Source organism: Mustela nigripes, chromosome 3 (genome assembly GCF_022355385.1).
Source record: "Mustela nigripes isolate SB6536 chromosome 3, MUSNIG.SB6536, whole genome shotgun sequence".
In the NCBI taxonomy this organism is placed as follows: Eukaryota; Metazoa; Chordata; class Mammalia; order Carnivora; family Mustelidae; genus Mustela; species Mustela nigripes.
Window position 1 is genome coordinate 182,351,899 of NC_081559.1, and position 27,386 is coordinate 182,379,284.

Genomic DNA, 27,386 nt, shown 5'->3' on the forward strand with positions numbered 1-27,386 from the left:
ATAAAGGCAGTAGCTCAACTGCCTATTCTTCCCATAATTACTGACCAAGAAGGCAGAGCAGAAACTTCTACAGGAGAAGAGACTTCTACAGGCGGATGATAGCACAACGAAAATACGCCTCAGCAGGTGAAAAGTGACTTTTCAAACCAGCCTTTTGGAAATCTGGTCATTCTGCTTTCCCCAAAGCAAGAGTGAAATGTTCAACATCATTAACCTAGTTGGGTTAGTTTCAAACTATCACCAGGTGCTTCATTGGAGGACTCTGAATATCTTTTTAAAATGGCACCAAGGAGAAAATGCAATTTTGGAAAGTAATTCTAGGGATGAAAAATTAATGCTCTGATACCAGTAAGTATTGGAAGCACTGCTTTCTCTACTACATTTCCAGGAGACATGCCAACGTTGAAATTATTTTGTGCATTATTGATGGAATTCAATTTACTTGAATAAAACATGCTGACATTCTTTGAGTCAATATCATTTAAACTGTGCTGGAAACTCAAAAACTCAGCCCAGGCTGAGGAAGGTAACTGTTTAGAAATGTCAAGGATACTAATCAACAAAGAGATTTTTATTGCTCTGTTTACTTAGGAATTTCCTTCTGCCTTATGTTCTTTTAAATTTTTTAAATTAATTATTTATTTAAAATCAATTAATTAACATATAATGTATTATTAGTTTCAGAGGTAGGGTTCAGTGATCCATCAGTCTTATATAATTTAGTACCTAGTGCTCATTATATCACATGTCCTCCTTAATGTCCATCACCCTGTTACAAATGAATGGATAAAGAAGATGTGAGAGAGATGTACACACACACACACACACAGATACACAATGGGATACTACTCAACCACCAAAAACATGAAATCTTGCCATGTGCAACGACGTGGATGGAACTAGAGGGTATTATGCTAAGTGAAATTAAGTCAATCAGAGAGAAACAAGTATCATGAGTTCTCACTCATATGCGGAATTTAAGAAACAAAACAGGATCACAGGCGAAGGGAGGGAAAAATAAGACAAAATCCCAGAGGGATTTAAGTGAATAAATCATAGAAAACAAACTGAGGGTAACTGCCTTGTGTTCTCATCAAAGAGACAGAATATAACCATTTAAACTTTAAGGAGATGAAATGCGTCTAGTTTTGTTGCTTCTTCGACACATCAGAGAGGACAAATTTAAATTACAGTGACAGGACATACTGTGTACATTTAGTTACCATCCTCAATATTCATCCTACTAATGAAAAATTAAAACTCCAGCTGCCGGTGAAAGCCGTTCTGTCCACAAGGACACAGACTTTAGCAAGAGTAAGCAAAGCCAACTGGGGTCATGTGACATACTGATTTGCCTTAGGATGCTGAATCTTGAACCTAAGTCTCCCACTTACATATACTATGCAAGTTAAAAATCTATAATTACCTATTTTATTAGGATGGGCAAAATCCCCCTTTTGTTGATCACCGTACTTAACATGTCTATGTGGACATTTGTCAAATGTCCGTGGGAACTCTCTTTCCTACCCCCCAGAGCGGGCTTGCAGCTGTTACGAGAATCCCTCTGCACTGGCCAGCACCTACCTGTTCTCTGACGTTTGCAAGGTCCAGGGTATTGTTTAAAGCAGTTTTTGCAGCTTTATACGGTTCCCAAGCATCTGCTAGATTAACCGTGATCCCCATGTAAATACTAATTACCTGCAAGAGGACACATTCATCCAGTATATTAAACACTTGCTCACTTGGAGGTCAAGTTACAGAAGACACTGCCTACTCCTTCCGGTTCAAACACCACTGCAATGGAAGCCCACGATTTGCCAAATAGAAAGTGAGTGTTCTGTCTTAGCGACACTTTGGAACAAGGGCGACAAGAGCTACTCATGGGAAAATGACTAAATCAAGGTTGACAGAAAAGTAGACTAGAGCAGTGGTCTCCTCAAACGTTTTCACCTCTGCCTTTATGCAACTAAAACTTACTGAAAACTCCAAAAGTCCGAAGGACTTTTTTTTTTTTTTTTAAATGGGGTTGTATCTATTGATACTTATCATATTACACATTACAGCTGAGACACTTCAAAAACTATTTAATTCACTTCAAATAACAAGAAACCCACTACATGCTAACATAAAATGTTTTTCATTAAAAAAACAAAACCAAAAATGACTAAAGGTTTCCCAAAAAAGTTTTGTGAGAAGGGTGGTGTCACTTTTCCATTTTTTCGAGTCTCTATAACGTCCAGCCTAACTGAACACGTCCGCACTCGCACTCGGCTCTCTCAGTCAGGGTCTTGAGGTTGACTCTCTCGGGGCCTCTGGAAAGGCAAAGTGCACTTGGGAAAGGATGAGAGGAGAAGGCTCGGACCACTGTGGTGTTATCACAAACACAGTTTCACCTCACTGAGTCCTGGAACGAGCCTGGGGAACTCCTAGGGCTCCCCAGTTCACGTGAGAATCTCTCGACTAAAGGAAACAAAGCAATATTTTTGCGGTTCTTAACTCACCTACTTCAGTCTGTATCAAATTGGGATTATTTGTCGCTATTTTTGCTAAAAGTTGCCGGAGAAATCCCGTGGTCCTGGGGATCCTCTCTTTTTGGTGGGAGTGGCTAAGCAGGGAGGTCGGATCCCCAATTTCATTTCTTTAACAGTCACAACTTGTTGTACTTCCTTTTTCTTCTTGAGTCAGATTTGGTATTTATATATTTTTAAGAAAATTTTCTATTTCTTCAGAGTTTTCAAATATATTGGCACAAAGTTGCTTAGAAGTTTACTTATACTTTTAAAAGCTCTTTATTTTATCTTAGGTTTGTTTTTTCAATCTTAACATATTTAAACTTGTCTTCTCTCTCTCTCTTTCTTCCTCTCTGGTCAGTCTCACTAAGTATTTTATTAGTCTTCAAAAAAACCAGCCTTTGTTGTATTGATCATCTCTCTTTCCCTTCTTGTCCAGTTCAATACACTGCTGCTCATACGCTTATTGACTTCCATTCACTTGACCTACTCTAGCTTCTTAAAGTTCAATATCTAGCTCATTTATTTTTTTCTAATTTTATTTTTAAGTCATCTCTACACCCAATGTGGGACTTGAACCCATAACCCTAAGATCAAGGGTCACATGCTGCACTGACTAAGTCAGCCAGGTACCCCTCTAACTCATTCATTTTTAATTGTTCTTATTTTTAAAATAAATATATTTAAGGTTTCATTTACTTCAGTTACTCTGAAGAATAGTTTTTAGTCATTCCCACGAGCTTCACTTTGTAGTATTTTGATGTTGGGTGATTCTACATATTTCTTCTCTGACATTGAGATTTCCTCTTTTGTTTTTTTAGAAGATTTTATTTATCTGTCAGATAGAGAGCACACACAAGCACGGGTAGCAAGAGGCAGGGTGAGAAGCAGGCTCCCCACTGAGCAAGGAGAAGACTGTGATTAGTATCCCAGGATCCTAGGACCCAAAGATCATGACCTGAGCCGAAGACAAACCCTCAACCGACTGAGCCACTCAGGCATCCTACTGTGATTCCTTCTTGGACTCAAAAGTTATTTGAGTCCAAGAAGGACTGACTCAAAAGTTATTTGAGTCCTTTAAGCACTGGCTTCTAATGTAATAATGCTACAGTAAGAGAATACAGTCCATAGACTAAAACTGTTTTTTTAAACTCCATTCACTTTGTTATCTGATATTTCCTAATTTTCATACGTATCCTTTCAACTATACACAAAACATCTATTATGGATTTTTGAAAGAGCAGGATTATATTGAGAAAGAGGTATTTCCCATCATGATTATGGTTTCATCAATTTTTAAGTTATTTTATTTTTTGCTTTATATATTTTGAGTATTTAACTGGGTGTGAATTTATAAATTGACCTTGGATTATTCTTATTAAAATCATATATGTCAGGGTCCTGGGATCAAGCCCCACATCGGGATCTCTGCTCGGTGGGGAGCCTGCTTCCTCCTCTCTCTCTCTGCCTGCCTCTCTGCCTACATGTGATTTCTGTCAAATGAATAAATAAAATCTTTAACAAAAAATTAAAAAAATTAAGTAAAATTCCTATTCATAAAATAACAGATTGAAAAAAAAATAGCAGATTGATTTATAAGCTTAGAGTCATGAAATAGAAAAGAATAAAGAAATACTTATGAAACAGTTACAATCTCAGCAACTAAAACAAGATACATTTGAATACATGGTTTTACCTTGACAGTATCATTTTAAGAAAAAAAAACTGTTTTTCAGAAGTTTTCCTGACTTATTCCTTCATGTTATCATTTCTAAGATTCTCAACATACAATTTTAGCTAAGTGACTGTATGTCTCATTATTTACAACATTACGACCTCTTTTGGCTAAAGGCCAAAAGAACAGAAAATCGGTTCCCTAACAAGGTTATTACAGAGGAAAAAAATAAGACTGATAGTAATACTTGCCCAATTATCTGGAAAGTATTTGTCCACAATCTCTCTCATCTTTGCCTGGTGCGTGTGAAGGATGGAAGGTTCGAAGTAGAGGATCACGTACAGCATGGCGGCTTGAGTTGCCAAGGCTGTGCTGCGGTGCTCGGGCAAAGGGTATGCAGAGACCTGCGAAGCACACAACCCCGCAAAGAGGCAGCAGTTGGTGACACCTGAATTCATGCGTGTGCCAGGTAAGCAACCAGGTTCCAGGACGGCCATCTCCCAACAGGGGTCCCTGGGCCCTGGGAGCAATTCTCAGAGGGCAGCAGTGCGAGGAATACTGTGTAACCAGGGCCTGCCTTCTTACTGCTAATCTTCCTTCCCACCCCTGACTCTGCTGCAATTTGAAGTCTTTTCCTCAAAAAAATAAAAAACAAAAAAACAGAAAACAAGAAAAAGAAACGAAACTGTTTGACCCCCCGTGTCCTGACAGTTGTCCACTTCTGTGTCTATCACAGACATCTCTCGGTGCTGACAGACCCCAAACCCTGCCACCATTTTCTCACTTCCCAGTTGACCTACAGCTCACTGAAGCTTGGCCTGCCCTAGCCTCTGGAGTCTCTTCAAGTCACTCATCACCTCACAATCCCTCCATTCAATGGCCTCTTTTTCACACTCTCCCTTCGCTTCTCTCCTAGTTTCCCAGACTCCCTCTTGTCGCCCTGCTTTGCTGGGTGTTCTCCATCTGCCTGCCTTTTAGGTGCTGGTGTTTCCTAGGGCTCCACTGCCTCATGGGTTACAAACCTAGCTGCCCAGAGTACCTACCACTTCAAGGGCTACAAACAGAAAAGGAGGACACTGCGACAGGGGCAGACACAGCAATGTCGTAGGGAACCTGCAGGCAGGAATGTGGCCCGACTTCAGGAAGCTGAGAACCAGAAAGCCTTCACTTATTGTCCCCGCTCTCTCTCCCCAGACTGTTCTTACAAAGGACAGAACGAGGCTACCCCAGACTCCAAATTTTGCATGTTGTGAGTAAAGCCATATCAGACATTGTTTCTTGGGCCCAATTCCAAGTTACCTGGCGAAAGGGAACTTGGTCCATCTTGGGTCAAGCGTCTTAAACACCCCCTCCCCACCACCAATCAGCCAGGACCAGGGATGGGGGAGGTACAGGGCAGAGTGGGGTGGGCACACGGCACAACCCCAGTGTAAGCCGTTAATAAAGGTCAAGGGGCGAGGAGAAAACGCAAACACACTGCCTTGACACATGGACCATGTACGAGGCAGAAGGGGTAAAGACAGACAGTGAAGCAGTGTGGTCTTCGGAGTCATACAGACCTGAGTTCAAATTATGGTTCTGCTACCTAGTTACATGAGCTTGTGAAAGGCACTAAACTCCCTAAGCCATATTTTTCTCAACAGCAACATGAGGACAATGTTACCCACTTTGTAGGACTGTTCTGAGGAAAGAGAAAATGGTTTATGAGAAAACCTACTACGAGTCTGGTTGATACTGAATTCTCAATAAATGTCGAAAGATAAAGACCTAGTATCTGCAGGTAGCTTTTGATTTTGAACTCTTAAAAAAACCCACAAAAACGTCTTTTATTTATACTGAACATATTCATAAAGGAAACTAGCAGGATACCTGTACACAGCAGCTGTGCTGTGTAATAAATGATACCCAGTTACTACAGGTCTAATTCTTATTCTAGTAAGAAAAATATATAATACATAAAATTATGTGGGTTTTTTTGTTTTTGTTTTTTTTAAAGATTTTACTTTGGAGGCATCTGGGTGGCTCAGTTGGTTAACTGTCTGCCTTAGGCTCAGGTCATGATCCTGGAGTCCCTTGATCGAGTCCTGCATCGGGCGCCCAGCTCAGCAGGGAGTCTGTTTCCCCCTAGTGACCCTCTCCTCTCTCATACTCTCTCTCTCTCTGAAATAAATAAAATAAAATAAAATAAAATAAAATAAAATAAAATAAAATAAAATAAGGTTTTACTTTGAAGTAATCTCTACACTCCATGTGGGGCTTGAACTCACAACCCTGAGGTCAAGAGTTGCACGCTCTACCATCTGAGCCAGCCAGGTGACTCTAAAATTACATTTTCTTTAGGAAAAATGAAGTAAAAGATAATTTTCTTTGGTATCCTCTTAAGTGAATGATACACACACTCGGGAGAAAATTGAGGCAAACTGCAAATGCTACAGGTCTTCAGAGCTCTGCGCAGGCTGTCTTCTTGCCTGGACCTGCCCTCGTGCCTCCTTCGCCACCCACAGTAATCTGGCTGCCCCTGTTGTATGCTGTATGGTCCCTTCTACTACTCACCTTACTCTGCTATAATTCCTTTAGTTACCCATCTTCTTCCTTCAGCTACAAGCTCGTTATGGGCAGGGACCATGGCCTGCCTTCATCAGCAATGGATGCCAGCAGCCAGCTCGTAATACACACTCAATAACTCTTTCTTGAATGAATGACTGCCAAGAATGCATCTTTTTTCCAAATACAGATCAAATGCCATCTTCCCCCTGAAATCTCTAATTCTGCCCAAATTATTGTCCCCATTTTCTTTACCGTCCCATTGTACAGCTTCCCAAATTTGAAATTTTTTAGCTACTTTTATTCTTTTGAGGAAGAAGGAAGGGAAGGAATCATTTGAAGAGGAAAGCAAAATCCATCTATGAAACTACTAAGATCTTGATAGATTGAATGCCCACCTGGTTATAAATATCATCAGATCTCAGTCGGCCTATGACCATACTGATGAAGGCTTCATTGATAGGCACTCTCTGGAAATAACTCTCAGGGTAGTTGGGTGGTCTTTTGGCTCCTGGTTGACTGGAATAACCTGTACTTCGGAGCAGCTTACAAATATCATCCATATTTGAATCAGCAGAAGATCGAGCGGCACTGAGCCATGTTCACAATGGGAAATAAAGGGCCAGACAAACGGCACATATTAGAAACTCAAAGGCCAAAAAGAAAAGCAGAATTTCATTATAAGCTGACTTACGTGGTTTCAGATAAGATTTCTGGTCAATTTCTGTCCCTAAGAGTCACAATTACGTTTTCAAAAGGCCAGTTACAGCACATACATAAAATGAGTTCTTATACGTATATATAGTCAGTTCTATGTTAAAATCCACAATCCCTTTTCTAAAATCTGGGTACAGCATTTTCCAAATATAAGAAGTTAGCAGGGCATATATGGTGATACTCTACTGGGTCTCAACTGGCATCACACGATCAGCAAATCTGTATTTCTGCAGTAAGATTTATGAATGGTCATGCAAGTGAGATCAGTGAGGACTACTGATAGCCTTGGGTCTGCTCTGCTCAGGTTTTTGACTCCAGATGATTTCAGGTTAGATCAGCTTTGCTGCAAAATGAGTTACTTTGTGCATGTATATGTGTACACATATATTTTTTTCAGAGTCGCAGATAAAGATTTCAAAGTCGCAGATAAAGAACATGAACCAGCACCCACATTTTGTAAGTTAGAAAATAGTTTTAAAAGATGATGTCAACTTAGTGTGGGGCATGCAATAACTGGTTCTTTCTTGGCAAGGTGCACCTTCTACAGAGATTTAGTCAAAACACCTCTGGTTTTCAGGGGGGTGTGGAGTAGTAATCCCTCAGAGAGACCTAAAGAATCTAAGACTTGAAGACGACCTCCTATTTGATGTAAAAATCTCCTTCCCCACAACTCTGCCGTACATCTGTTCGGTGTCATTTCAGTAATGGATCCGTACATTCTAATGAATTAGCTGTTGTACCCAAACGGACAAAGCTGGACTGTCAGAGCTGGGCTTGATAAAGCTTTTTTTTTCTTTCTTTCTTTTTTATTTTTCTTTTCACTTCTTCTTGATGTTATTTACTGCTTTTGTTTTTCCAGGCACTTTGGGAAATATGGGCAAGGCCACTCAAAGTTCATTTTAAAAGACATGGATGTTAAAACAGCTTGTGGTCAAACTGCTGTGAATGAATCACGCGCTCCTCACATATGCATGAAGCCAAAGCAAACAGGGTAGCTGAGTAGCCTGAGGGGAATGTCAGGCTGAGGGGGTCCCAGCTCCTGCTGAAGATACAATGTCTCCAGCGATCCCTCTCTGTTGAGGATCTGTCCCTTTGCCCTATTTATTTTACCTTAATTTCTACGTTTAAGAATGTTCACTCTAATCTGTGCCATCTTTTAACTCAGGTTCTTGATTCCTGCTTATCATCTGTTTCTTCCCTGAATGGTGACTATTTTTAACATTGACCTTGAATCCAAGTTTTGACTCATTAATTTAACAAACTGAAACCCACGCGGTAAATACTGGAATAACAGAGCTTTGAGGTGGCTTTTGATTTAAAGACCCAACTTCTTGACGTTGCAGCTCAATACAAACATACAAAACACATGACTGTGATACGTGCTGTTGCTTCTGTTGCTGTGTGTGTGTATAAATTCACTTCCTAACCTGGACTGATACCTTTCCAAAGTCATGAACCTAAAAATGACAACAGAAAACATACTTGTTTCCTTACATCTGCCCAGGAGTAATATTTAAAAACTTAAAAAAAAAAAAAAAGGTATTCATTAGACTTCCAAAATTCCCAAATTTATCTATCTTTAAGATAAAGAAACTTCAGATTCCTTTTTTATTTTTTTTTAAGCTGAGGTACCATCATGGACATGATAATCTGTATATCTCTAATAATCTACAGTATCTAGCTCTTTTATATGGAATATATGTAGATTATGTGACATATAGTCTATTATTATGATGATGTAAAATATAGAGTAATCATTACAGTTCTACACTATGTTCAGAACATTCTAGATCATATTGCTGCTGTTCCCAGTATAAGTAGTTTGGAAACCTTCAGTGCATTTTACCAATAGCAAAGCTTTGGGAGGATGCAGTCCTAGCCCCAGGATACCTGTATCGATAGTAAGACACCAGCATTCTCTCTCTGACTTCTCCTTCAATCTTTTGGTCGATGACCAGCAGCATAACTCCATATAAGTACAGTGCTTCACACTACGAAGACAGGAAGAAGGTGGCCAAACTCAAAGGAGTATACATTCTTACGGAATAAGGTCGATGAGGGTTAATTAAAAAGAATCACTTTGTTCCCTTTCCTCCTGAAAGCTTTATATTACAGGGAGAATGCAGGTTTCCCCAAAGGGTTCTCAACTTCTGTACAGAATGGGCTTTGAAAAGTGTATGTGCAATAAATTTTAATTTGCAGTGATTACCTTTCAGGTGGCCTACTTTAGATATTTGGCTAGGGACCCCAAAAGCAGTCCCCCTAAATCCTTTACATATTTAACAAACATTTTTTAAATGATTATTACGTACTACTTCCTAAAGCTAGATGTCTGGGATGCGAAAGAGAAAGAAGATAAGACTGTTACACTGAGGAAGTTCATAACCTCCACGTGAGTTCTACTCACTTGTAATTCTGTTCGGTCTGCTATGTTCTAAGTTCAGATACTGTTGACTAGAAGATAACTGTCAGTTTATTTTGCTTCTCTTTAAAGAAGGGTACTTTGCATGTCTTTGGGACTTAAGGGAAAAAAGTGATGCTAAGCTGGACATTCTCAACTTTCTATTTTAAATGGTTACTATTACTTACTAGAAGTTGTTTTCCATCTTCATTGAGAAGCACAGTTTCTAAAGTTTGCTGAATATAAACACCTTCATTGAGATCATCTAGATATCTAGAAATGAAACCCCAGAGCAAGTTATTCATTCTAATGAAAACTTGAACACCTTTGAAGAAGGAATGTAAAGATTTTTTAAAAGATGAGGCAAGATAGATACCAGGCCTCCTGGCCTTCAAATAGTCTGTGGCCCTTCGTGCTCTTAAGAATGAACTTGTGAGCTGGAACTCATAGTCATTTCGGGCCACGGGCTGCTAACACTGGCTACTCCGAGTAGCCCCTAGTCTTAATTTATGAATTACAAATATCTTAGGAGTCACGCTATAAAAACATGGAGTAGTTAGTTTAAAGCTGATGCATTGTGAATTCTTAAGGGCTGAAACGAAGAGAATACTGTGTAGTGAGGGAGAAGAAGTTATGGTTACCAAGCCTATAAAGATAAGTTCCTTTCTCTCCACTTTTCATATATAAGACATTAAAATATGGTCATAAACTACAGGATTGAAAGCTACATGACGTAATACAGGAAACAGTTTGATGGTTGCCAGAAGGGAAAGGAATGGGGGGGCATGGGCAAAGTGGGTGAGGGGAGTGGGAGGTACGGGCTTCTAGTTAGGGAATGAGTAAGTCGTGGGGGTGAATAGTACAGCACGGGGAATGTAGCAATGGCAGTGATACGCTGCATGGGCACAGAGAGTAGCTGCACTTGCGGGGAGCAGAGCAAACAGAGTTATCAAATTACTGGGCTGTACTACGGATACTAATGAAACACTGTGTGTCAACTATATGTCAATGAAAATAAAGCAAGCAAGCCGTATGACAGCACAAAGCACAATTCTTATGCTACTTCACAAGAGCAGGAAAAGCACGATAAAACTCTAAAATACTTCAGATGACCAGTGCCACAGGAAGGAAAGACAATTATGTATGGGAGAGGTGGGAAGAGGGTATGATAACTGAGAAAGATGCCCATTTTCTAGCATGTCCCTTTCCCACTCTTTACTATCAGAATAAGCTATTGCCGAAGTAATCAATACCTGTTTAAGTCTACAATATATTTATGCACACTTTGAAATGCTAAATAAAATCTGGTCACAATTTCTATGTTGTTTTCACGAAATTCTTCATCTAAATCCTGTAGCTCTGGCTTAGCTTCCAGCTTGCTTTCCCATAATTCTGGACCCTGAGAAGAAAAACACATTTATGTGAAATGGCAATAAAAGCATACTTGTGGGTAAAATTTCTAAATAGCCTTTTAAAAATCTGCTCTTCTGCCTTCAAAGGGATATCGAAAATTGAAAGCAGAGCAACAGAAAGTAATGAAGAAAACAGAAGCCTAGATGCAAAATCCTTTGAAAGAAATGAACTTGAACTGTAACCATGATTCGCATGCTTTTACGTGTGGGGTACTTGGTTGTGAAGTACATTATACCAAAGTTATCTTTTTAAAAGTTTGATTATATTAGGGCTTCCACATGATGCATTTATATTATTTTCCAGTTAGTTTGCTGATATTAAATTTGGTTTAAAAGCTTTCCTCTTTGGGGCGCCTGGGTGGCTCAGTGGGTTGGGCCGCTGCCTTCGGCTCGGGTCGTGATCCCAGGGTCCTGGGATCGAGCCCCGCATCGGGCTCTCTGCTCAGCGGGGAGCCTGCTTCCCTCTCTCTCTCTCTGCCTGCCTCTCCATCTACTTGTGATTTCTCTCTGTCAAATAAATAAATAAAATCTTAAAAAAAAAAAAAAAAAAAAAAAAGCTTTCCTCTTTAACTCTTTCTCCATAATTACTTCACCTTTCAGTATCTCATGATTCCCAGGGAAAGCATGCTTTTATAGACAATATGGTGGTAAAAATGCGATGGAGGAAGATTACCTTAAAATAGCTGAAATCAAATATGATATCTCCATATTTCTGTTGATCGGCTCGGTCTCTGTATCTGAACACAGCGGGAATAAACTCAGAAAGCCTCAAAAGTTCAGCAATGATGGCGTTGCCACAGGAAACAATCCTGAGGATTGCCTGGCCACAGAGGTTGTTCTCAGCTAGAAAGTCCAACATGATGGGGAGGATGTACTCTATTCAGGGCCTGGCTGGTAGGAATGTTTCACGGGCTCAGAGCTGGCGTCTATAAATCACGAGATAAATCCAGGTCTGTTGACAATTGGCTGCTCCATTAAAAAACCTGTATCCCAAAAGAAAAGTATAAAAACCTCTATTTGTAAAGGGAGTGCGTGTAACATATCCGTAAGATTTTCCTCCCTAACCCACTTAAGAGAAATTAAAACAAACAAGAGGGGTGCCTGGGTGACTCAGTCAGGTAAGTGCCTGCCTTCGGCTCAAGTCATGATGCCAGGGTCCTGGGATCGAGCCCCACATCGGGCTCCCTGCTCAGCGGGGAGTCTGCTTTTCCTTCTCCCTTCCCTGTCCGCCACCCTCAGCTCATGCTCTCTCTCTCAAATAATTAATTGTTAAAAAAAAAAAAAAAAAAGAATGAGTTCCGATATGAGGGGAGGGCATTTATCCTCCACTCTTCTACTTTTCCATGTTGAGGGACTTTGCTCAATGTACACTCAGCCTCTTTCTTGATCCCTTATCCACTTCTCTCCATGAGAAAAGACCTGATGAAGCTGATCCCTGAGCTTGAGAGGACCCACTGAGCATTTGTGCTACCAATGTGCCCTAAACTGGGCACTGATCATTACGTTTTCCTTGCAGGAGTTGTTCTACCTTTGCTTACACTTGTTTTACCTTTGGAAAAAGAGAATTATGTCTTCAGATCCACCAGAATTAGGAAAGAGAACAACTTTTAAAAATGTTTTTCTCATATGTCAGGTAGAGGAGGCTAACATACGCCCAAGGAATACTACTGAGTGACTTTAAAGTAAGGGCAAATATTTTGGGCTAAGCTGTGGAAAAGTTTTGATTAGAAAGGTATCTCGGAATGGTACCATTAAAACTTATGAAAGTAAGTTTCACACATAACAAAATTTAGGGTAAAATATATTCTAATTCAAGGAAAAAACCAAAAATGAGTCAAAAGTTGATTTCACCAAATTGTGACTTTGATAATACAGTATCTTTTACTCCATGGTTGACTCTCATAGCACGATCTTAGAAAAAGATAATTTTTGTAAAAAAATGTTCAAGATAGCATTCACTTTCCCAAAGTCTTCTCCCAATTCTTTTTCAAATCATTATCTTTGGAAATGTTCATTTTGTCATCATCTTTTTTTGTATTTCTCTCCTCTAACTGTTAATTTAGCTAGGTCACTGTGGTCAACTTCAGGGAAACCTCAATTATTTTTCAGCTTCATGAAGGCCTGTGTACTTCTCAGGATTTGCACTTGAATTTTGTACTGGTACTGTGTTCTATCAACATGACATTAAGAAGACTGACCAACAAAAATATAGGAATTCAACCTACTAGACCCTTTAGGACACAAATATCTTAGTAAGAAGAAATAAGATTCTAAGTGGTCAACTCATTTCAATTTTTATATCAATGCCAACTTTTATGTTCATATGTAATCCAGCTGCAGGGACTCAAATAGGGAACAATGAAATAATGAGGATTTCATTGCACACAAAACCAGATGTGGAAAGACTTTTTTGACAGGAGGGGCGCTTCCTCTGCAGTCCTAGCAAAACATTCCCCAACCCCTGTCACATATGTTCAAAGTTTGCTCATGTTGAGCTACCTACTATAGTTATCTAGTACCTGGAAGCTTTGTATAATCCTTAAAGGTTTTCTTTCTCTCTTCTGTAAGTCTCTTATTATTGATTCAATACTTAGGAATGTTTTAATTTACTGGGAGGTTGTTGGCTCTCCAACAAGAACGTCCTCCCGCCTTTTCCTTTCTTCCTATAGAGGAGGAAACAAGTGGGTCCTTATTTTCCCAAAGCCCCTGAAAGTAGGTTAGACATGTGACTCAATTTCGGCCAATGAGATGTAAGAAGTCTATGGTAGGCCTTATGGGAAATGTATTCTTTTTCCTCTTGGTACAAGGGAAGAAGCATGAAGAGAAATTCCTCTTTTTCCTTTGGCTAAGCCCTCTCTTTCTTGCCTTTGAATGTGGTCCAATGAACACATCTTGCCTGACAAGGCAAGGTTACGGGGTGACAAGCCTAAAAGAAAAAAAGGCAAAAACCTGCTGGTGGTGGTTTGGAAGAAGAGAAAGAATCTAAATTCTTGTTAATGTTCTTGACTTGCTGATTCAACTGTGGCACTACCGACCTCTGCGATCCTTGTAAAATGAACTATTTTTGTGGGTTATCTACTGCTAGTTGCCTTTTGGATTCTAACAGGTGGAAGCTTTGACATAGACTCATCCATTCAACAAATATGCACCAGGTGTCAAGCATGGTTTTAGGACCTGAGGATACTGCAGTGAACAGAACTAAATTCTTGCTCGCATAAAGCCTACATACTACTGGGAGTGGGGCAGAGATAATAAATAAATGCATTATGTATCAGGCTGTGATCACTGCTGTGAAGAACTGCATGATAAAGAAATGGAGTGTGGGCTGTTTTACAAAGTTTGTCAAAGCCTGTCTGGTCAGATATTTGAGCAGGGACTAGAAGGAAATGAGGAAGCAAGCAGGAAGGGGATTTGAGTGTGGTGAGCAGCCCCTAGGGCAATCCCTGATGACCTCCACCTCCTTGTTCATGCCCTGGGTGGGCCCCTTTCCTTGAGTGTGACTTACTGACTCCTAAGGAACAGAATAAGGCAGATAAGAAAGATACAACTTCTGAGATTAGATCACCAAAAAATGGTGACTTCTGGCTGGGGCATCCTCCCTAGTTTGTTTGTTCTGGAGGAAGGAAGCTGTCATGTTGTGAGAGAGCCCAGTGATGAGAGAGTGAGAGGCCTGCCAACAACCACTTGAATGAGCTTGAACACGGACCCCCCCTCAGAACCCCAGCTGAGCCTACAGATAAGATGGCAGCTTCTATTCACAGCCAGACTAAACCTCCCAAGAGCCCCTGAGCCAAAGGCACCTAGCTAAACCACATCACCGATTTCTGACCACAGAAACTATAAGCCAATACATATTTTCTTTTTTTTTTTTCTTTTTGTCTTAAGCCTCTAGGTTTTGGGGTAGTTTGCTATTTTACAATCGGTAATCATCAGGAAGAAGGGCATTCCAAGCAGGTTTACAAGTAAATGCAAAAGCCCCAGGTCAGCCATGTGTTCAATGTGCTTAAGGAACAGCCAAGTGGCTGATGTGGCTAGTGCAGAGTGAACAAAGGACAGACGTGCAGATCAGAGGAGGTGGATGGGGTTAGTCCAAGAGCAGGGAATGCTGAGAAGCCACTACGGTTGTCTAGAACTTTGTCTCATGAGGGTATCCTTTAGTACACATTAAGGCATAAATTATTAACAAGTCCTTTCATTTTCTCATGATATTTACTTGTTAAGCCAAACTGATCTTTAACACACTGAATTTCAGATAATTTCATTTTTTTCATTCCATTTTTTTTTTAAAGTAAACTCTACCCCCAGAGTGGGGTTCAAACTCACCCTGAGGTCAAAAACCACATGCTCTACTGTCTGAGCCAGCCAGGCACCCCAATTTCATCCCATTTTTTGCACTGGAATGGTCTGGCTGAGAAAGTGATACAAGGGAAGGGGGAAAATAATGACAAATGGGAAAAAAAAAGTCACTGAAGTCCTCTGAAGACCCAGGCCTAAGCAGGATGAAACTCCAGGACACACTTGTAAGACGAGCAAGCTATGTTTAATTGGTCACTGCTACCAGATTTTGGATCTCAATACAGGATAGACACTGGGACCATGGAGAAAATACCTTAAAGCAAAATAACATTACCTGACTCCTTCCCCTACCACCCCCCCAAAAAAGGATGAACAGATACACTCAGCACCTGCATGCAGACTGTCAGGTTCGCTTAGGCCTGGAATAATGACATAGGTCAAGACTTTTGTTTACCGCTTATTTTAATTCTTAAAACCCTTACACTGTAGGCAACATTCAAAATATTATTTGGTCAGAGTATTTGGTAGATACCCCACTGCTGGTTTAAAAACTTGCCGTAAAGAACAGAACCTAAGAACCAACACTAAAGATGTCTAATGGTGTGGCAGTGATCTCAGAATTTGGTGGCTTTATAGAAGGTGCTAAGACTTAGTTGAGATTTAAAAAAAAAAATCACTCTAGAATGAGGTGCAGAAAAACACTATAGGAGAACCTATATTAAATCTTCCATTTAGTGGTTCTCTTGGTTCTAGAGATGAAGAAAATTCATAAAGACCAGTTTTTCTCCATACAGACGGTGTTACTACTTGGCATGAAATGAAATCAGAGAGCCTACTCAATTGCCTACTTTTCTTTTACAAGGCACCCCCAAAAGCAGCCACAACTTATTTTAAAGAATTTGGTATGGAGCTGTGGTTTGCAGTTTGGAAAATAAGCCTAGACAAAGGAGAACATCTTTCAAGAATGCAGCACGGCATCATCTGCCAATTACCCAGTAAGTACAGAACTGAAATCTGAAGGAAATTAAATTGCCCTGGGACAAACCACTGTGTGCCCTACTCAGAGGACAAAAGAAGATAGGTCTATTTTTATCCTTTCATAAAACCTCAGTTCCATAAAGAAGGAAGCACTGGTCTCCACTTATCCATTATCAGGAACAAAATGTAATGGTTGTTTATCAAGATAAAAGTGACTGACAACTCTCTTCCAGAAAAGTTCTGAAACAAGCCTGATCACTCTAGTCCCATTCATAAATCCAGGAAAAGACAGGAGATGGAAAAACAGAAGGTGCTCCTGGTTGTGGGGAGAGGCAGAAACACCTCTCCGTCCCTTCTCACGACCCCATCACTTATGTTGGAGGAAACTCCGTGCACCTGGAATCGGGAAATCCGGCTCCATTACGGGCTCCGTGACTTGGTTTATGCTTTCAACCGTCCCTTACACCAGTCAGGACCCTCGGAACTATTTTCCGAAATGCAGAGAACTTTGGCACCAGCATGACACAGGTGAGGGAATTAAGGTGCACAGAGGGAACAATGACTTGCTCAAAAGCACAGCCGACGGCAGAACTAGAATTCAAACTCAGGTCCCTCAGACTCTAAAGCCCCTCGCCAACCGCTCCGTTTTCTCCACAGAGAATGCAGGAATAACAATGTCTACCCAGCACGGCTCCTAAGAACATGGAATGATCAGATGCGGGCCAAGCAGCTGAGTATCACTTCCCAAAGCCGCCCAGACAGCGTGGAAAATCATTTCCACCTACGTGGAGGTGGAGAGCCTGGACTGCAGCCCCGCCATCGGAGGCCCCTCAGTCCTCCCAACCAGGCTCTGCATCCAGACGGCACCCCACGCCACACACGTCCCTCCGGCCCGCGCGGCCCTGCCCGGGGCTGGGGAGGGGCAGAGGGACGGAACGCAGAGCGCATCCCGCCCCAACTCACCTGTCACCCGGGCCGCGCCAGTACGCACCTGTGCGGCCGTCGATCGCGGGCGAGGTCGGCACCCGGGTCCCGACCCCTCCCTCTCCGCACGGGTACCCCTCTCTCCGCAGCCCCGGATCGCCAGCCGGCGGGACCCCGGCTTCCGCCTCTGGCTCCCCTGGCGGTCACATGACCAGAGGGCCGGAGAGCGGGGCGGGGCGTCATGTGACCGCTGGCGGGCGACGGCTGATGACGCCCGAGCCCGCGCTCGCAGTTTCAGCGACTGGGGAAGGGAGTTGAGGAAGCAGTTGGGGTCCGGTGTGGACAGTCCGGGTGCAGCGAGACCGAGCTGGGTCGGGCGTCCAGGTAAGGCAGAAGCTCGGGGTGGCGACGGCGAGGGTGGCGGGAAGTGTCTCCTCCCTCTCGGACTCTCCGCGGGTGCCCTCAGCTGGGGTCTGTCCGCCTGGGCTGTGGTCCTGCCTGGCTCTTTGCACGTCGAGCAGGGAGGCTCGGGCAGGCTGCCTCCCTTCCTGAGGCGTCATCTCTCCATCCTTCGATCCGAGTGGGGGGAAGTTCACGAATTATTGATGCAGGGTAATGTGGTTTGAGCTGTCTTCAAAAGCTGCGCCTCGGACAGGTCGTTCAAATAAGCTCTCTGGGCCTCAGTTTCCCTTTTCTCTTCTAGAAATGGTTGAGAACCTTAGCGACAATAAGAGTGAAGGGCCAGGCAGCAGGTTATGGCGCACTGGAGAGGACCTCGGAAAGGTGGTCGCTGTTACTGTGGTGACTCCCCTCAGTTCTTTACCGATTGCCTGTTTTGTGTGGGGAGCTGTCTGCTGTGGAACGTGTCAGAGTTCTAGTATAAGCTGGGTGAAGAGTGACGGCCAGTCATGTGAACAAATGATTGTGATGAGTTTTACTGAGTTTTATAAAGAAGTGTGTGTGTGTGTGTGTAAGGGAGAGAGAGGGAGAGTAGTAGCATGGGGGAGGGAGCAAGCTATTGCATATATGGGTAAGAGAAGGTTTCATAAAGAAAGACGGATCCTTGCATCTCGAAGAAGGAGACAGCTTTGCCTGGACTTGTACAGGCCCCTGTGATTTGAAGGAGATTCAGCAGAATGTGTGTAAATTGTTTGCTCTTTGCCTATCACTGTGCTGTGCAGAAAGATGAGAGAGGGAAACCGTAATAACTGACGGCTCCTGCCTGAAGCCCATCTTAGACCTGCTGGGGTCTGAGAATGTGTGGCTTTCGGCTTCCCTCATTCATATGTTGAGATGCTAGTATCAGTGTGATGGTATTTGGATGTGGGGCCTTTGAGAGGTGCTTAGGTCAAGAGGGTGGAGCCCTCCTGAATGGAATTAGTGCCTTTGTAAAAGAGGCTCCTCAAAGCTCCCTTGCACCTTCTACTGTGTGAAGGAAGACAAAGAGTGAGAAGGCATGGGGCCTCTGAACCAGGAAGAGGGCCTTCACCAGACCTTGACCTTTTTGGCACCTTGGTCTTGGACTTTCCAGCCTTCAGAACTGTGAGAGAGAAATTTCTGTTGTTTATAAATAAGCTACCTAGTCTGGTGTTTCGTTACAGCAGCCAGAATGGCCAAAGACAAGACCTGTTAGTGGAGGCAAAATAACATGCTTGGGGAAAAACTCAGGAAGCCCTGTTTTAAACTTTCTTGGAAACTATAGGTACAGGGAACAAAGAGTTTATTGTTACTGGGGAAGGCTCCAAGAGGAGGTTGATTTAAACCCAAGGTTTCTCAACCACCCCATCATTGACATTTTGGGCAAGATGATTCTTTGGGGAAGGGGGGGTGTCCTGTGAATTATGTACTTAACTGTACTTAGTGGGAGAAAGAGGGAAGAGTGGGTCTACTCCATGTATTCCCTTTGCTTCTCATTCTGAATCTTCTCCCTGGAAATACTCCAGAGTTACAGAAGGAAGTTTTTGCCCAAGTCTCTGCAAATGTAGAGTTGCATTAGAGTAATGTGAATTTTGCTTGCACATAATGAAGATAGCTTCTATGTGGTAGACACTCCCACTTAGCCTGGATTATATTATTCCTTATATACATCATGTGTTTTGTCAACTCTAACTGCTGTTAAAAAACAGTGTAGACTAGTGGCTTAAACAACAGAAATTTATTTTCACACTTTTGAGACTAGAAGTCAGAGATTGGGGAGCTAGGATGGTTGGATGCTGATAAGGGCCCTCTTTCTGGTTTTCAGTCACCCCTCTTCTTGCTATGTCCTCACGTGGTGGAGAGAACTGGGGTGTCTCTTCCTCTCCTAATAAGGACACTAATCCTTTCCTGAGGGCTCTAGCCTCAGGGCATCTAAACCTAATTATCTCCCAAAGGCCTCATTTCTAATTACAATCATAATGGGGGTTAGGCTCTCAACATAAAATCTGGGGGGAGATGCAATGATCTCAGTGTTTTCCATACTTGTTTGATTTCAAGAATCACCTGGGGGCAGTTCATAAAAATACAGGTTTCCTCGGAGTGTCCACCAGGGACTTTGGTTCAGTAAGTCTGAGATAGTCCTATATATAAATTTATATTTTTAATAAGCATTTCAACTGATTCTTAAGATCAGACAAGTTTTAGAAAACTACATTTAATTTATCCTCAATAATGCTGTGAAATAGATACGATTATTTCCTTTTACACCAGAGCAGACTGAAGATAGAGAAGGTAAGCAACTTAAACAGCGACGTGCAATTATAAAAGGTATGGATGAGACCGGATTTCCAAGCTTCTCTGTTCAGTGTCCATTCTTTCAAGCACTACTCCGTATTCTTTTTTTTTTTTTTAATTTTTCAAAGATTTTATTTATTTGACAGACAAAGATCACAAGTAGGCAGAGAGGCAAGAGGAAGGGAAGCAGGTTCCCTGCTGAGCAGAGAGCCCGATGTGGGGCTCGATCCTAAGACCCTGGGGTCATGACCTGAGCCGAAGGCAGAGGCTTAACCCACTGAGCCACCCATGCGCCCCTACTCCGTATTCTTGCTTATCGGGTTATAATGATGAAGTTGATGTTAATACTTGCTTCCGCATGCTGGACATTATTCTGAGTGTTTTATTATACACCTTATCTCATTCTGTTCTCACAGTAACCCTGGAGGTGGGCACTGCATGATTCCAATTTTAGGAAGGGAAAAATGAAACACTGAGAGGTTAAATAATTTGCCTAAAGTCATTCAGTTACTTAACTGGGAAAATCAGGCTTTGAATTCAGATAGTCTCATTCTAGAAGCTGTATACTTGACCCTTACTCCATATCGCCCCCATACTTTGTAATGTAGATAAATTCTGCTTTTACTGACAGAATCTGGGATCTAACCAAGTATGTAAATCTGTTAGAACCCAGAGGACTTTCAGGAATATATACAATGTCTATATATAACAGGTGTTTTTCATTTATATTTATATATTTACAGTTTTCAGAATTAAATATGCATATGTCAGGCATGTTAAAAATTACAGGTTTTGAAGTTCTCCTTATTAAGCTATTTTATTATTACTGTTTTCAGTTTTTAGAAAAATGCATCATACAAGTAGTCTACTTTTTCTCACCCCTTCAGTTGAGAACTGTGCTGTTGTTAAATTCTTCAGAGAACCAGGGAATATTTTGAAAGAGAGTATTCTCCCTCCTTTGAAAAATGAAAACACTTAGCTTCCCCATGTATTGGGTGCATCTGTTTTTGGTGGCCCACATGACAGCACAATGCTTTGGTGTCCCCTCCAGGGATATAGAATGTATATAATACTGTGGCATTTGTGGGCTATTAGATACATTCATGTGGACGTTTACAGCAGTATTATTTTTCTGTAACATTATTATTCTGACTCCTAAATCTTATTTCATTGTGTTTGAAAACTTAGGTAATAACTTCAAGATGCCCGGACGTTCCAGTTCAAGTTCAGGTTCAACTGGTTTTATATCCTTCAGTGGTATAGAATCTGCTCTTTCCTCTTTGAAAAACTTCCAGTCCTGTATCAGCTCTGGAATGGATACAGCTTCTAGTGTTGCCTTGGATCTAGTGGAAACTCAAAGTAAGTAACAAAAGTTACTTCGTTTGTGTCTACTTTGGGATTACCCTGTATGGAGGAATCACTCCCGGGATGTGAGATACTGCTCACCTTTCAAGTGTTCCTGGGACAGTCGTTGATTCCCTCTGGGCATCGGTTTTCTCATCTTGTTCTACATAACACATAACCATGTACTGAGGATAAAATGAGCTTGACTCATTCATGTGTCTTCAGATAGTTATGTGCCAGTAGAAACCGTACTAGAAATTTTGCAGGCTGAACCATGAAGGTTCCTGATCTCAAGGAGCATACAATCTAAAGTGTGTGACATTTGTGAACTGTAAGGTATGCAAATGCATTAATATAAAATTATAATAAAATTATTTTGCATTCGTTTAACTCTGTTCATGCTTGACTACTTGGTAGACAGACTAAGGTTATGTTAGGGGTACAGGCACAGGAAGGCCTCTACCAAAATAGAAAAATTGAGTTTGATGAACTTTATCAACATTTTTCAATCAGAAGATTTGGAAAGCTGTTAATTTGCTGTCTTTGGATTAGGGTTTTTTAAACTTTATGTATGGAGGCGGGGGAGCAACAGTATTTTATGTGGTTTTTAGCCATTTCATTGTTATATGATTTTGTGTGATTTTGTTTTTTCTGTCTAGTGTTCCTTAAGCTTATGGACTGGTGGACCTATAGTTTTGACCAAATTCAGAAAAATTTCTGCCACTATTTCTTTTTTTTTTTTCCTAACTTATTTTGAGAGAGAGAGAGAGAGAGAGATCCTGTGCAGGCAGGGGAAGGGGCAGAGGGAGAGCAAGAATTTCAAGCAGATTCTATGCTGAGTGCAGAGCCCTACCCAGGGCTGCATCCCACTAACCTGACATCCTGACCTGAGTCAAAACCAAGAGTTGGATGCTTAACCAGCTGAGCCACTCAGGCACTCCTGCCACTATTTCTTCAGATAGTTGTTTTTTTTTGTTTTGTTTTGTTTTTAAGATTTTATTTATTTATTTGACAGAGAGAGCTCACAAATAGGCAGAGAGGCAGGCAGTTGGGTGGGGGGGAGCAGGCTGCCGGTGGAGCAGAGAACCCGATACGGGGCAGAGGCTTTAACCCACTGAACCACCCAGGCGCCCCTTCAGATAGTTTTTTATAGTCCCTCCCCTATCCTCTTCTTCTGGGACTCTAATTATATGTATATTGGACAGCTTGATAATGTCCTGTAAGTCACCAAGGCTTGATTGATTTTTTTTTTTTTTAGGTATTTTTTTTCTGTCTGGCTTCAGTTTTAATAGTGTCTGTGGCTATGTCTTCAGGTTCATGGGTCTTGTCTTCTACAGTCTCTGTTGTTAATTTTACGCAATGAATTTTAAATTTCAGACACTGGATTTTTCAACTGTAGACATAAAAAAGAATGAAATAGAATCTTCTATTCTCTTATTATGTTCATGTTTTCCTCTATATTCTGGAGTATATGGAGCATATTTATAATAGTTGTTTTAATATCCTCCTCTGCTAATTCTGTCTTTCCTGTCGTTCCTTCTTCCCACGGACATTGTGTGTCTTATGTTGTTGAGTGTTTGGATTTTGTTGTCTACCAATAAAGAGTTATGGCGTTTGTTTTGGCAGGCATCAGAGTAATTTGTGGATTACACCAGTCCTTTCCAGGCTGGTTGTTAAACTTCGTTAGTGCGGGTCAAGTTAGTGTCAATTTATTTGAAGGCCACTTTAACCTGCTTCTGGAGCTTGGCCTTTCTGCATCTCTGTTGACTGCCCAGAGGGTTCTGTGAGATAGCTCCACTCTGCCAGATGGAATTCGAATGTCTCCCAGTTCTGTGTAAGTTCGGGGAATTGTTCACTTTACAGCTCTCAGCAATTGTTTCTCAGTGGTTTAGGATTGAGGAGGAGATCTCTGCAGATCCTAGAGCACTCTCTCTTTGTGGTAGCTCCCTTTTGGTGCTCTGTCTTGAAAACCCCTGTTGTCTTAGCTTCCCCGAACTCCAGTCTCTGTCTCCTTGGTCCTTCAAGACTTTCCTTCTCTGCTTGGCTGCTTCTTCCCTCGTGCAGGGAGGCAGGCGAATTCAGGACTTACCTAATTTGTTTGTCCCTTTCTGGGAGGCTCACGGTTCTGCTCTCCCTGGTTCCCACTGTCTGAAAGCGGCTGTCTCATATATTTTGTCCAGCTTTCTCGTCCTCACCACAGGACATCCGATTCCAGGCCTGTCGTTCATTCGTGGCTGGCAGGCGAAGTCACCCATAATGTTTAGTGGGTAGCTTCTCTAGATCTGACCCTTCCCAGCCTGATCTGTAGTCTATTTTCGGATCTTTGGCTTTAGCTTTGGTAGGAGGCCTGGATAAAAGTCATCATAAAATCTGCAGCCGTAAGAGAAGAGACTGGAGTCTGAACCAGTTGACTGTGCTGTTGGACAGCAGTGAAGGGCTTGGGGGAAATTAAAGTGCAGAAGAGCGTGTGTGAAAGTCCATAAATCACCTTCATAGCAGAACTGTTCCCTTTTCCTCTTAGCCTTGTAAGATTGGTACCCTTCCTGTTTACCTTTTGGGTTCCCCAGTTTCATCACAAATTAAAATGAGCTTTGCTAGACGAGGTGGTGGTGATCACGTGGGTATCATTTTCTCACTTGGTACTGTGGATCTCTTGTTACTATATTATTAAATTGTTGATATAGGGGTTCTTGTTCCCACACACTTGGAGGGGGGTGAATATGCAACTGTTTTGGTTGCATATTCCTAAAGCAGGTTGCTGTCCCCATTCAACTTAGAGCTCATTTGAAATGATCACTTTTCCCTGAGTTATGTTATAGTGTGTGGTGTTTAAGCAGTAGACCCTTAGTGCCACCATATCTCTTTTTCTCTGAATGTGTTGGTATTCTGGGAATACTTTCTTATTTACCTAATTGCAAAATGGAATTTCTTACATTAGGAGATTTTTCAAGTAGCTGGGGCTTATTTTTTGGATTTTTAAATTTTTAGATACTATACTGCTTTCTGAGGCAAAAGTACTGACTTCATTTACCAAAATTGTTGTTGTGATGATCATCTTTAAGCAATTCAATTTTCAGAAGCCCTTTAAGTTTAGTTAGATAAAATTGAGGAATGGCCCCATTCTAAAATATTAATGTATGTCCAGCTGTGGCCTCTCCTTATGCCTCTATGCCAGTACAGGAAAGGTTTGAGAAGAACAGTTTTGTCAGAAACTTCATCCTACTAAGGGCAGTTGCTCTTAAAATGTTAGAATGAAAAAGTTGGTCTCTGTATATTTAAAGTAATATTTTAAAAGTACAAAATGAAAACTAATCAAGAGAGCAAGTCTTTGAACTTCCTTTATACACTTATGTCACCTGTATTCATGTCTTTGATGTTGCCAGTCATACTTGGGTTTGCAAGGCTGGCTTTTTAGAGTCGATTTTTTCCCTCCCAAATGACTGGTTTGCAGTTTGAGCCACAGAGTAAGGGATGGCACTTAATTTCGACAGTGTGGAGGTGACCATTCTGATTTCTTGATCCAGTTTTTGTTTGTTTTTTACTTAGAAACATATGTAACTCTTTTGAGTAAATAGATATTAAAATTGAGAGTGTTTTTTTTTCCCCCAAAGGAGAGCATGCTATAAAGCTAAATTTAAAGATTTTATTTAGTTATTTGCAGGGGGAGGAGGGGTAGAGAGAGAGGGGGGGAAGCAGGATCCCTGCTCAGCTGGAAGCCAGATGCAGGCTGGGACCTGGGAACCTGAGATCATGACCTGAGCCAAAGTCAAACACTTAACACTTAATGGACTGAGCCACCCAGAGGCCCCTGTAAAGCTGAATTTAAAGAAATGCGATCTTAGATAAATTATGGGGCTGCTTTTACTGAACCCTGGGTGTTTTAAGTTGCTACTTGATAAACAAGTTTTCCCTCTAAGACCTAAATAGAAAATAAACAACTTAGCAAGGCTTCATGAGATCTGCTTTTCTCCTGATTACTTTGTAACACAATTGCACAGTGCAGATACATACAGTGGACTTTTCTGTGGCATCTGTTATCATTAGGGTAGATGATTATTAATTTAAAAATTAAAATTAGCAGTATTCAGGGCACTTGGGTGGCTCAGTTGGTTAAGCATCCAACTTGATCTTGTCTCAGGTAGTGATCTCAGGGTCCTGTGATCCCGCCCCTGTTGGGCTCTGCACTCAGTGGGGAGTCTGCTTGAGGATCGTCTCTCTTGCTCTCCCTTTGTCCCTCCACCAACTTGTGCATGTGTTCTCCCTCTCTCTTTCTCAAATAAATAGATAATAAATGTTTAAAAAGAGAAATATCCTGGGTGGCTAAGTCTGTTGAGTGTCTGTGTTTGGCTCAGGTCATCGTCCCAGGGTCCTGAGATCAAGTCTCGCATTGGGCTCTCTGCTCAGCAGGGGAACCTGCTTCTCTCTGTCCCTCTGCCCATGTGCTCTCTCTCTAAATCACTCAGTCTCTCAAATAAATAAATAAAATCTTTAAAAAAATAATAAAAAAACAAATAATCTTTAAAAGTCACCAGTATTCTTTCTTCTTGGCTTTTCGTGTGTTCCCAGATGAGCCCCGCCCCCACTTACGATGTGGTAACATGCCATATCCTCATATCCTGAAACCAGTTAATGTTTTTTCTTTGTTTCATGGGGTGTTTTTGCATTTATATTGTATTTTGCTCTGTTAATGTCTGATCTTCCCTTTGAACCTGGTGTCCTGGGGGCAGAGACCTCGGAGAGTTCCTCTCACATTTTCAGAGGCTTGATGTTCATCAGGTGTTGAACGTATATAAATTAGTTAGTAAGTGTCTTTGAAGACTCTACTCCAAATAGAGATACTTGGATCCACTGTATAGAAAATAAGTTGTTTTCCAAAATTAGAAATTGAGCACTTATGTTAATTTGTAAACTTCATTTTTTAAAGACTGGCATTTAATTTTTCTGTAATTCTCAAACCTGAGGGTGCATCAGAACCACTTAGAGGGTTTATTAAAATACAGATTGCAGGGGTGCCTGGGTGGCTTAGATGATTAAGCATCTGCCTTCAGCTCAGGTCATGATCTCTGGTCCTGGGATCCAGCCCCACATCAGGCTCCCAGCTCAGTGGGGAGCCTGCTTCTCCCTCTGCCTCTCCCTCTGCTAGTGCTTTGTGCTCTGTCGCTCTCTTTCTCTCTCAAATGAATAAATAAAATCTTAAAAAAAAAAATACAGATTGCAGGACCCCACCACCAGAGTTTCAACAGGTCTTTTGAGCCCAAGAATTTGCAATTCTAACAAGTTACCAGGTGATGCTGATGTTGATGCTGCTGATCCACTAGCGCCAGATTTTGAGAACCCCGGGCCTGACCTCATTGCCTATTTGGCCGGAAACATACACCACTAGGTGGCACCAGAATACTTCTTATGAGGTAGCCTTCGGCCTTAGGGCCACTATTGAATGCAGACTTGAGGATTGGGCAAAAGGAACACTTACTAACTGGTTGGAATGTTGTAGCCTAGAGCCCGAGTTATTCCGTATATCTAAGAAAACAAACATATGTTGACTATATCAGAGCAGAGAAACTATAGGATTGTTAAGGTTACATTTTAAGATGAGCTCTTCCAGGAATGAGGACTAACCAACTGTATTATCTCCACTACCTTCGTTTTCAATTATGCAGGCGACTCATTTTCATTGACTGGTGATACATGTAGACCCCGTCACAAGACAGAAGTATACACCGCAGCTTTGTTAGTTATTATTCTAAGTTACTGAATCTTGATTTTGTTGTTGATTACATTTAAAAACCTCTCTAAAAAGGTTTACACATTCTGTTCACAAGCCTAGGTCATTTGGTCCTTCTGCTAGAGGGCTAACTGTGTTTGGGGCAGTT

General features: G+C 41.5%; 2 protein-coding genes across 4 annotated transcripts in view; one reads left to right on the top strand and one right to left on the bottom strand.

Annotated features, from left to right (window-relative positions):
* Positions 1-17,654, bottom strand: part of WASHC5 (WASH complex subunit 5) — a 58,218-nt gene extending 40,564 nt beyond the window's left edge. The window contains exons 1-8 of one of the 2 annotated variants that reach the window (XM_059395151.1): positions 17,525-17,654; positions 11,933-12,242; positions 11,101-11,246; positions 10,036-10,120; positions 9,337-9,437; positions 7,128-7,320; positions 4,437-4,589; positions 1,585-1,698 (exon numbers count right to left, since the gene is read on the bottom strand). In XM_059395151.1, the coding sequence (XP_059251134.1) occupies positions 1,585-1,698; positions 4,437-4,589; positions 7,128-7,320; positions 9,337-9,437; positions 10,036-10,120; positions 11,101-11,246; positions 11,933-12,118 (978 nt within the window). In that variant the 5' untranslated portion in view covers positions 12,119-12,242; positions 17,525-17,654. Of the gene's footprint in view, positions 1-1,584; positions 1,699-4,436; positions 4,590-7,127; positions 7,321-9,336; positions 9,438-10,035; positions 10,121-11,100; positions 11,247-11,932; positions 12,243-17,496 lie in introns of both variants that reach the window. The other variant, XM_059395149.1, reaches the window with a different exon arrangement.
* Positions 17,655-17,718: 64 nt separating this feature from the next.
* NSMCE2 (NSE2 (MMS21) homolog, SMC5-SMC6 complex SUMO ligase) overlaps positions 17,719-27,386 on the top strand; it is a 212,874-nt gene continuing 203,206 nt past the window's right edge. For both annotated transcript variants that reach the window (XM_059395153.1, XM_059395154.1), the window contains exons 1-2: positions 17,719-17,841; positions 21,358-21,528. In XM_059395153.1, coding sequence (XP_059251136.1) covers positions 21,372-21,528 — 157 coding nt within the window. In that variant the 5' untranslated portion in view covers positions 17,719-17,841; positions 21,358-21,371. The remainder of the gene's footprint in view (positions 17,842-21,357; positions 21,529-27,386) is intronic.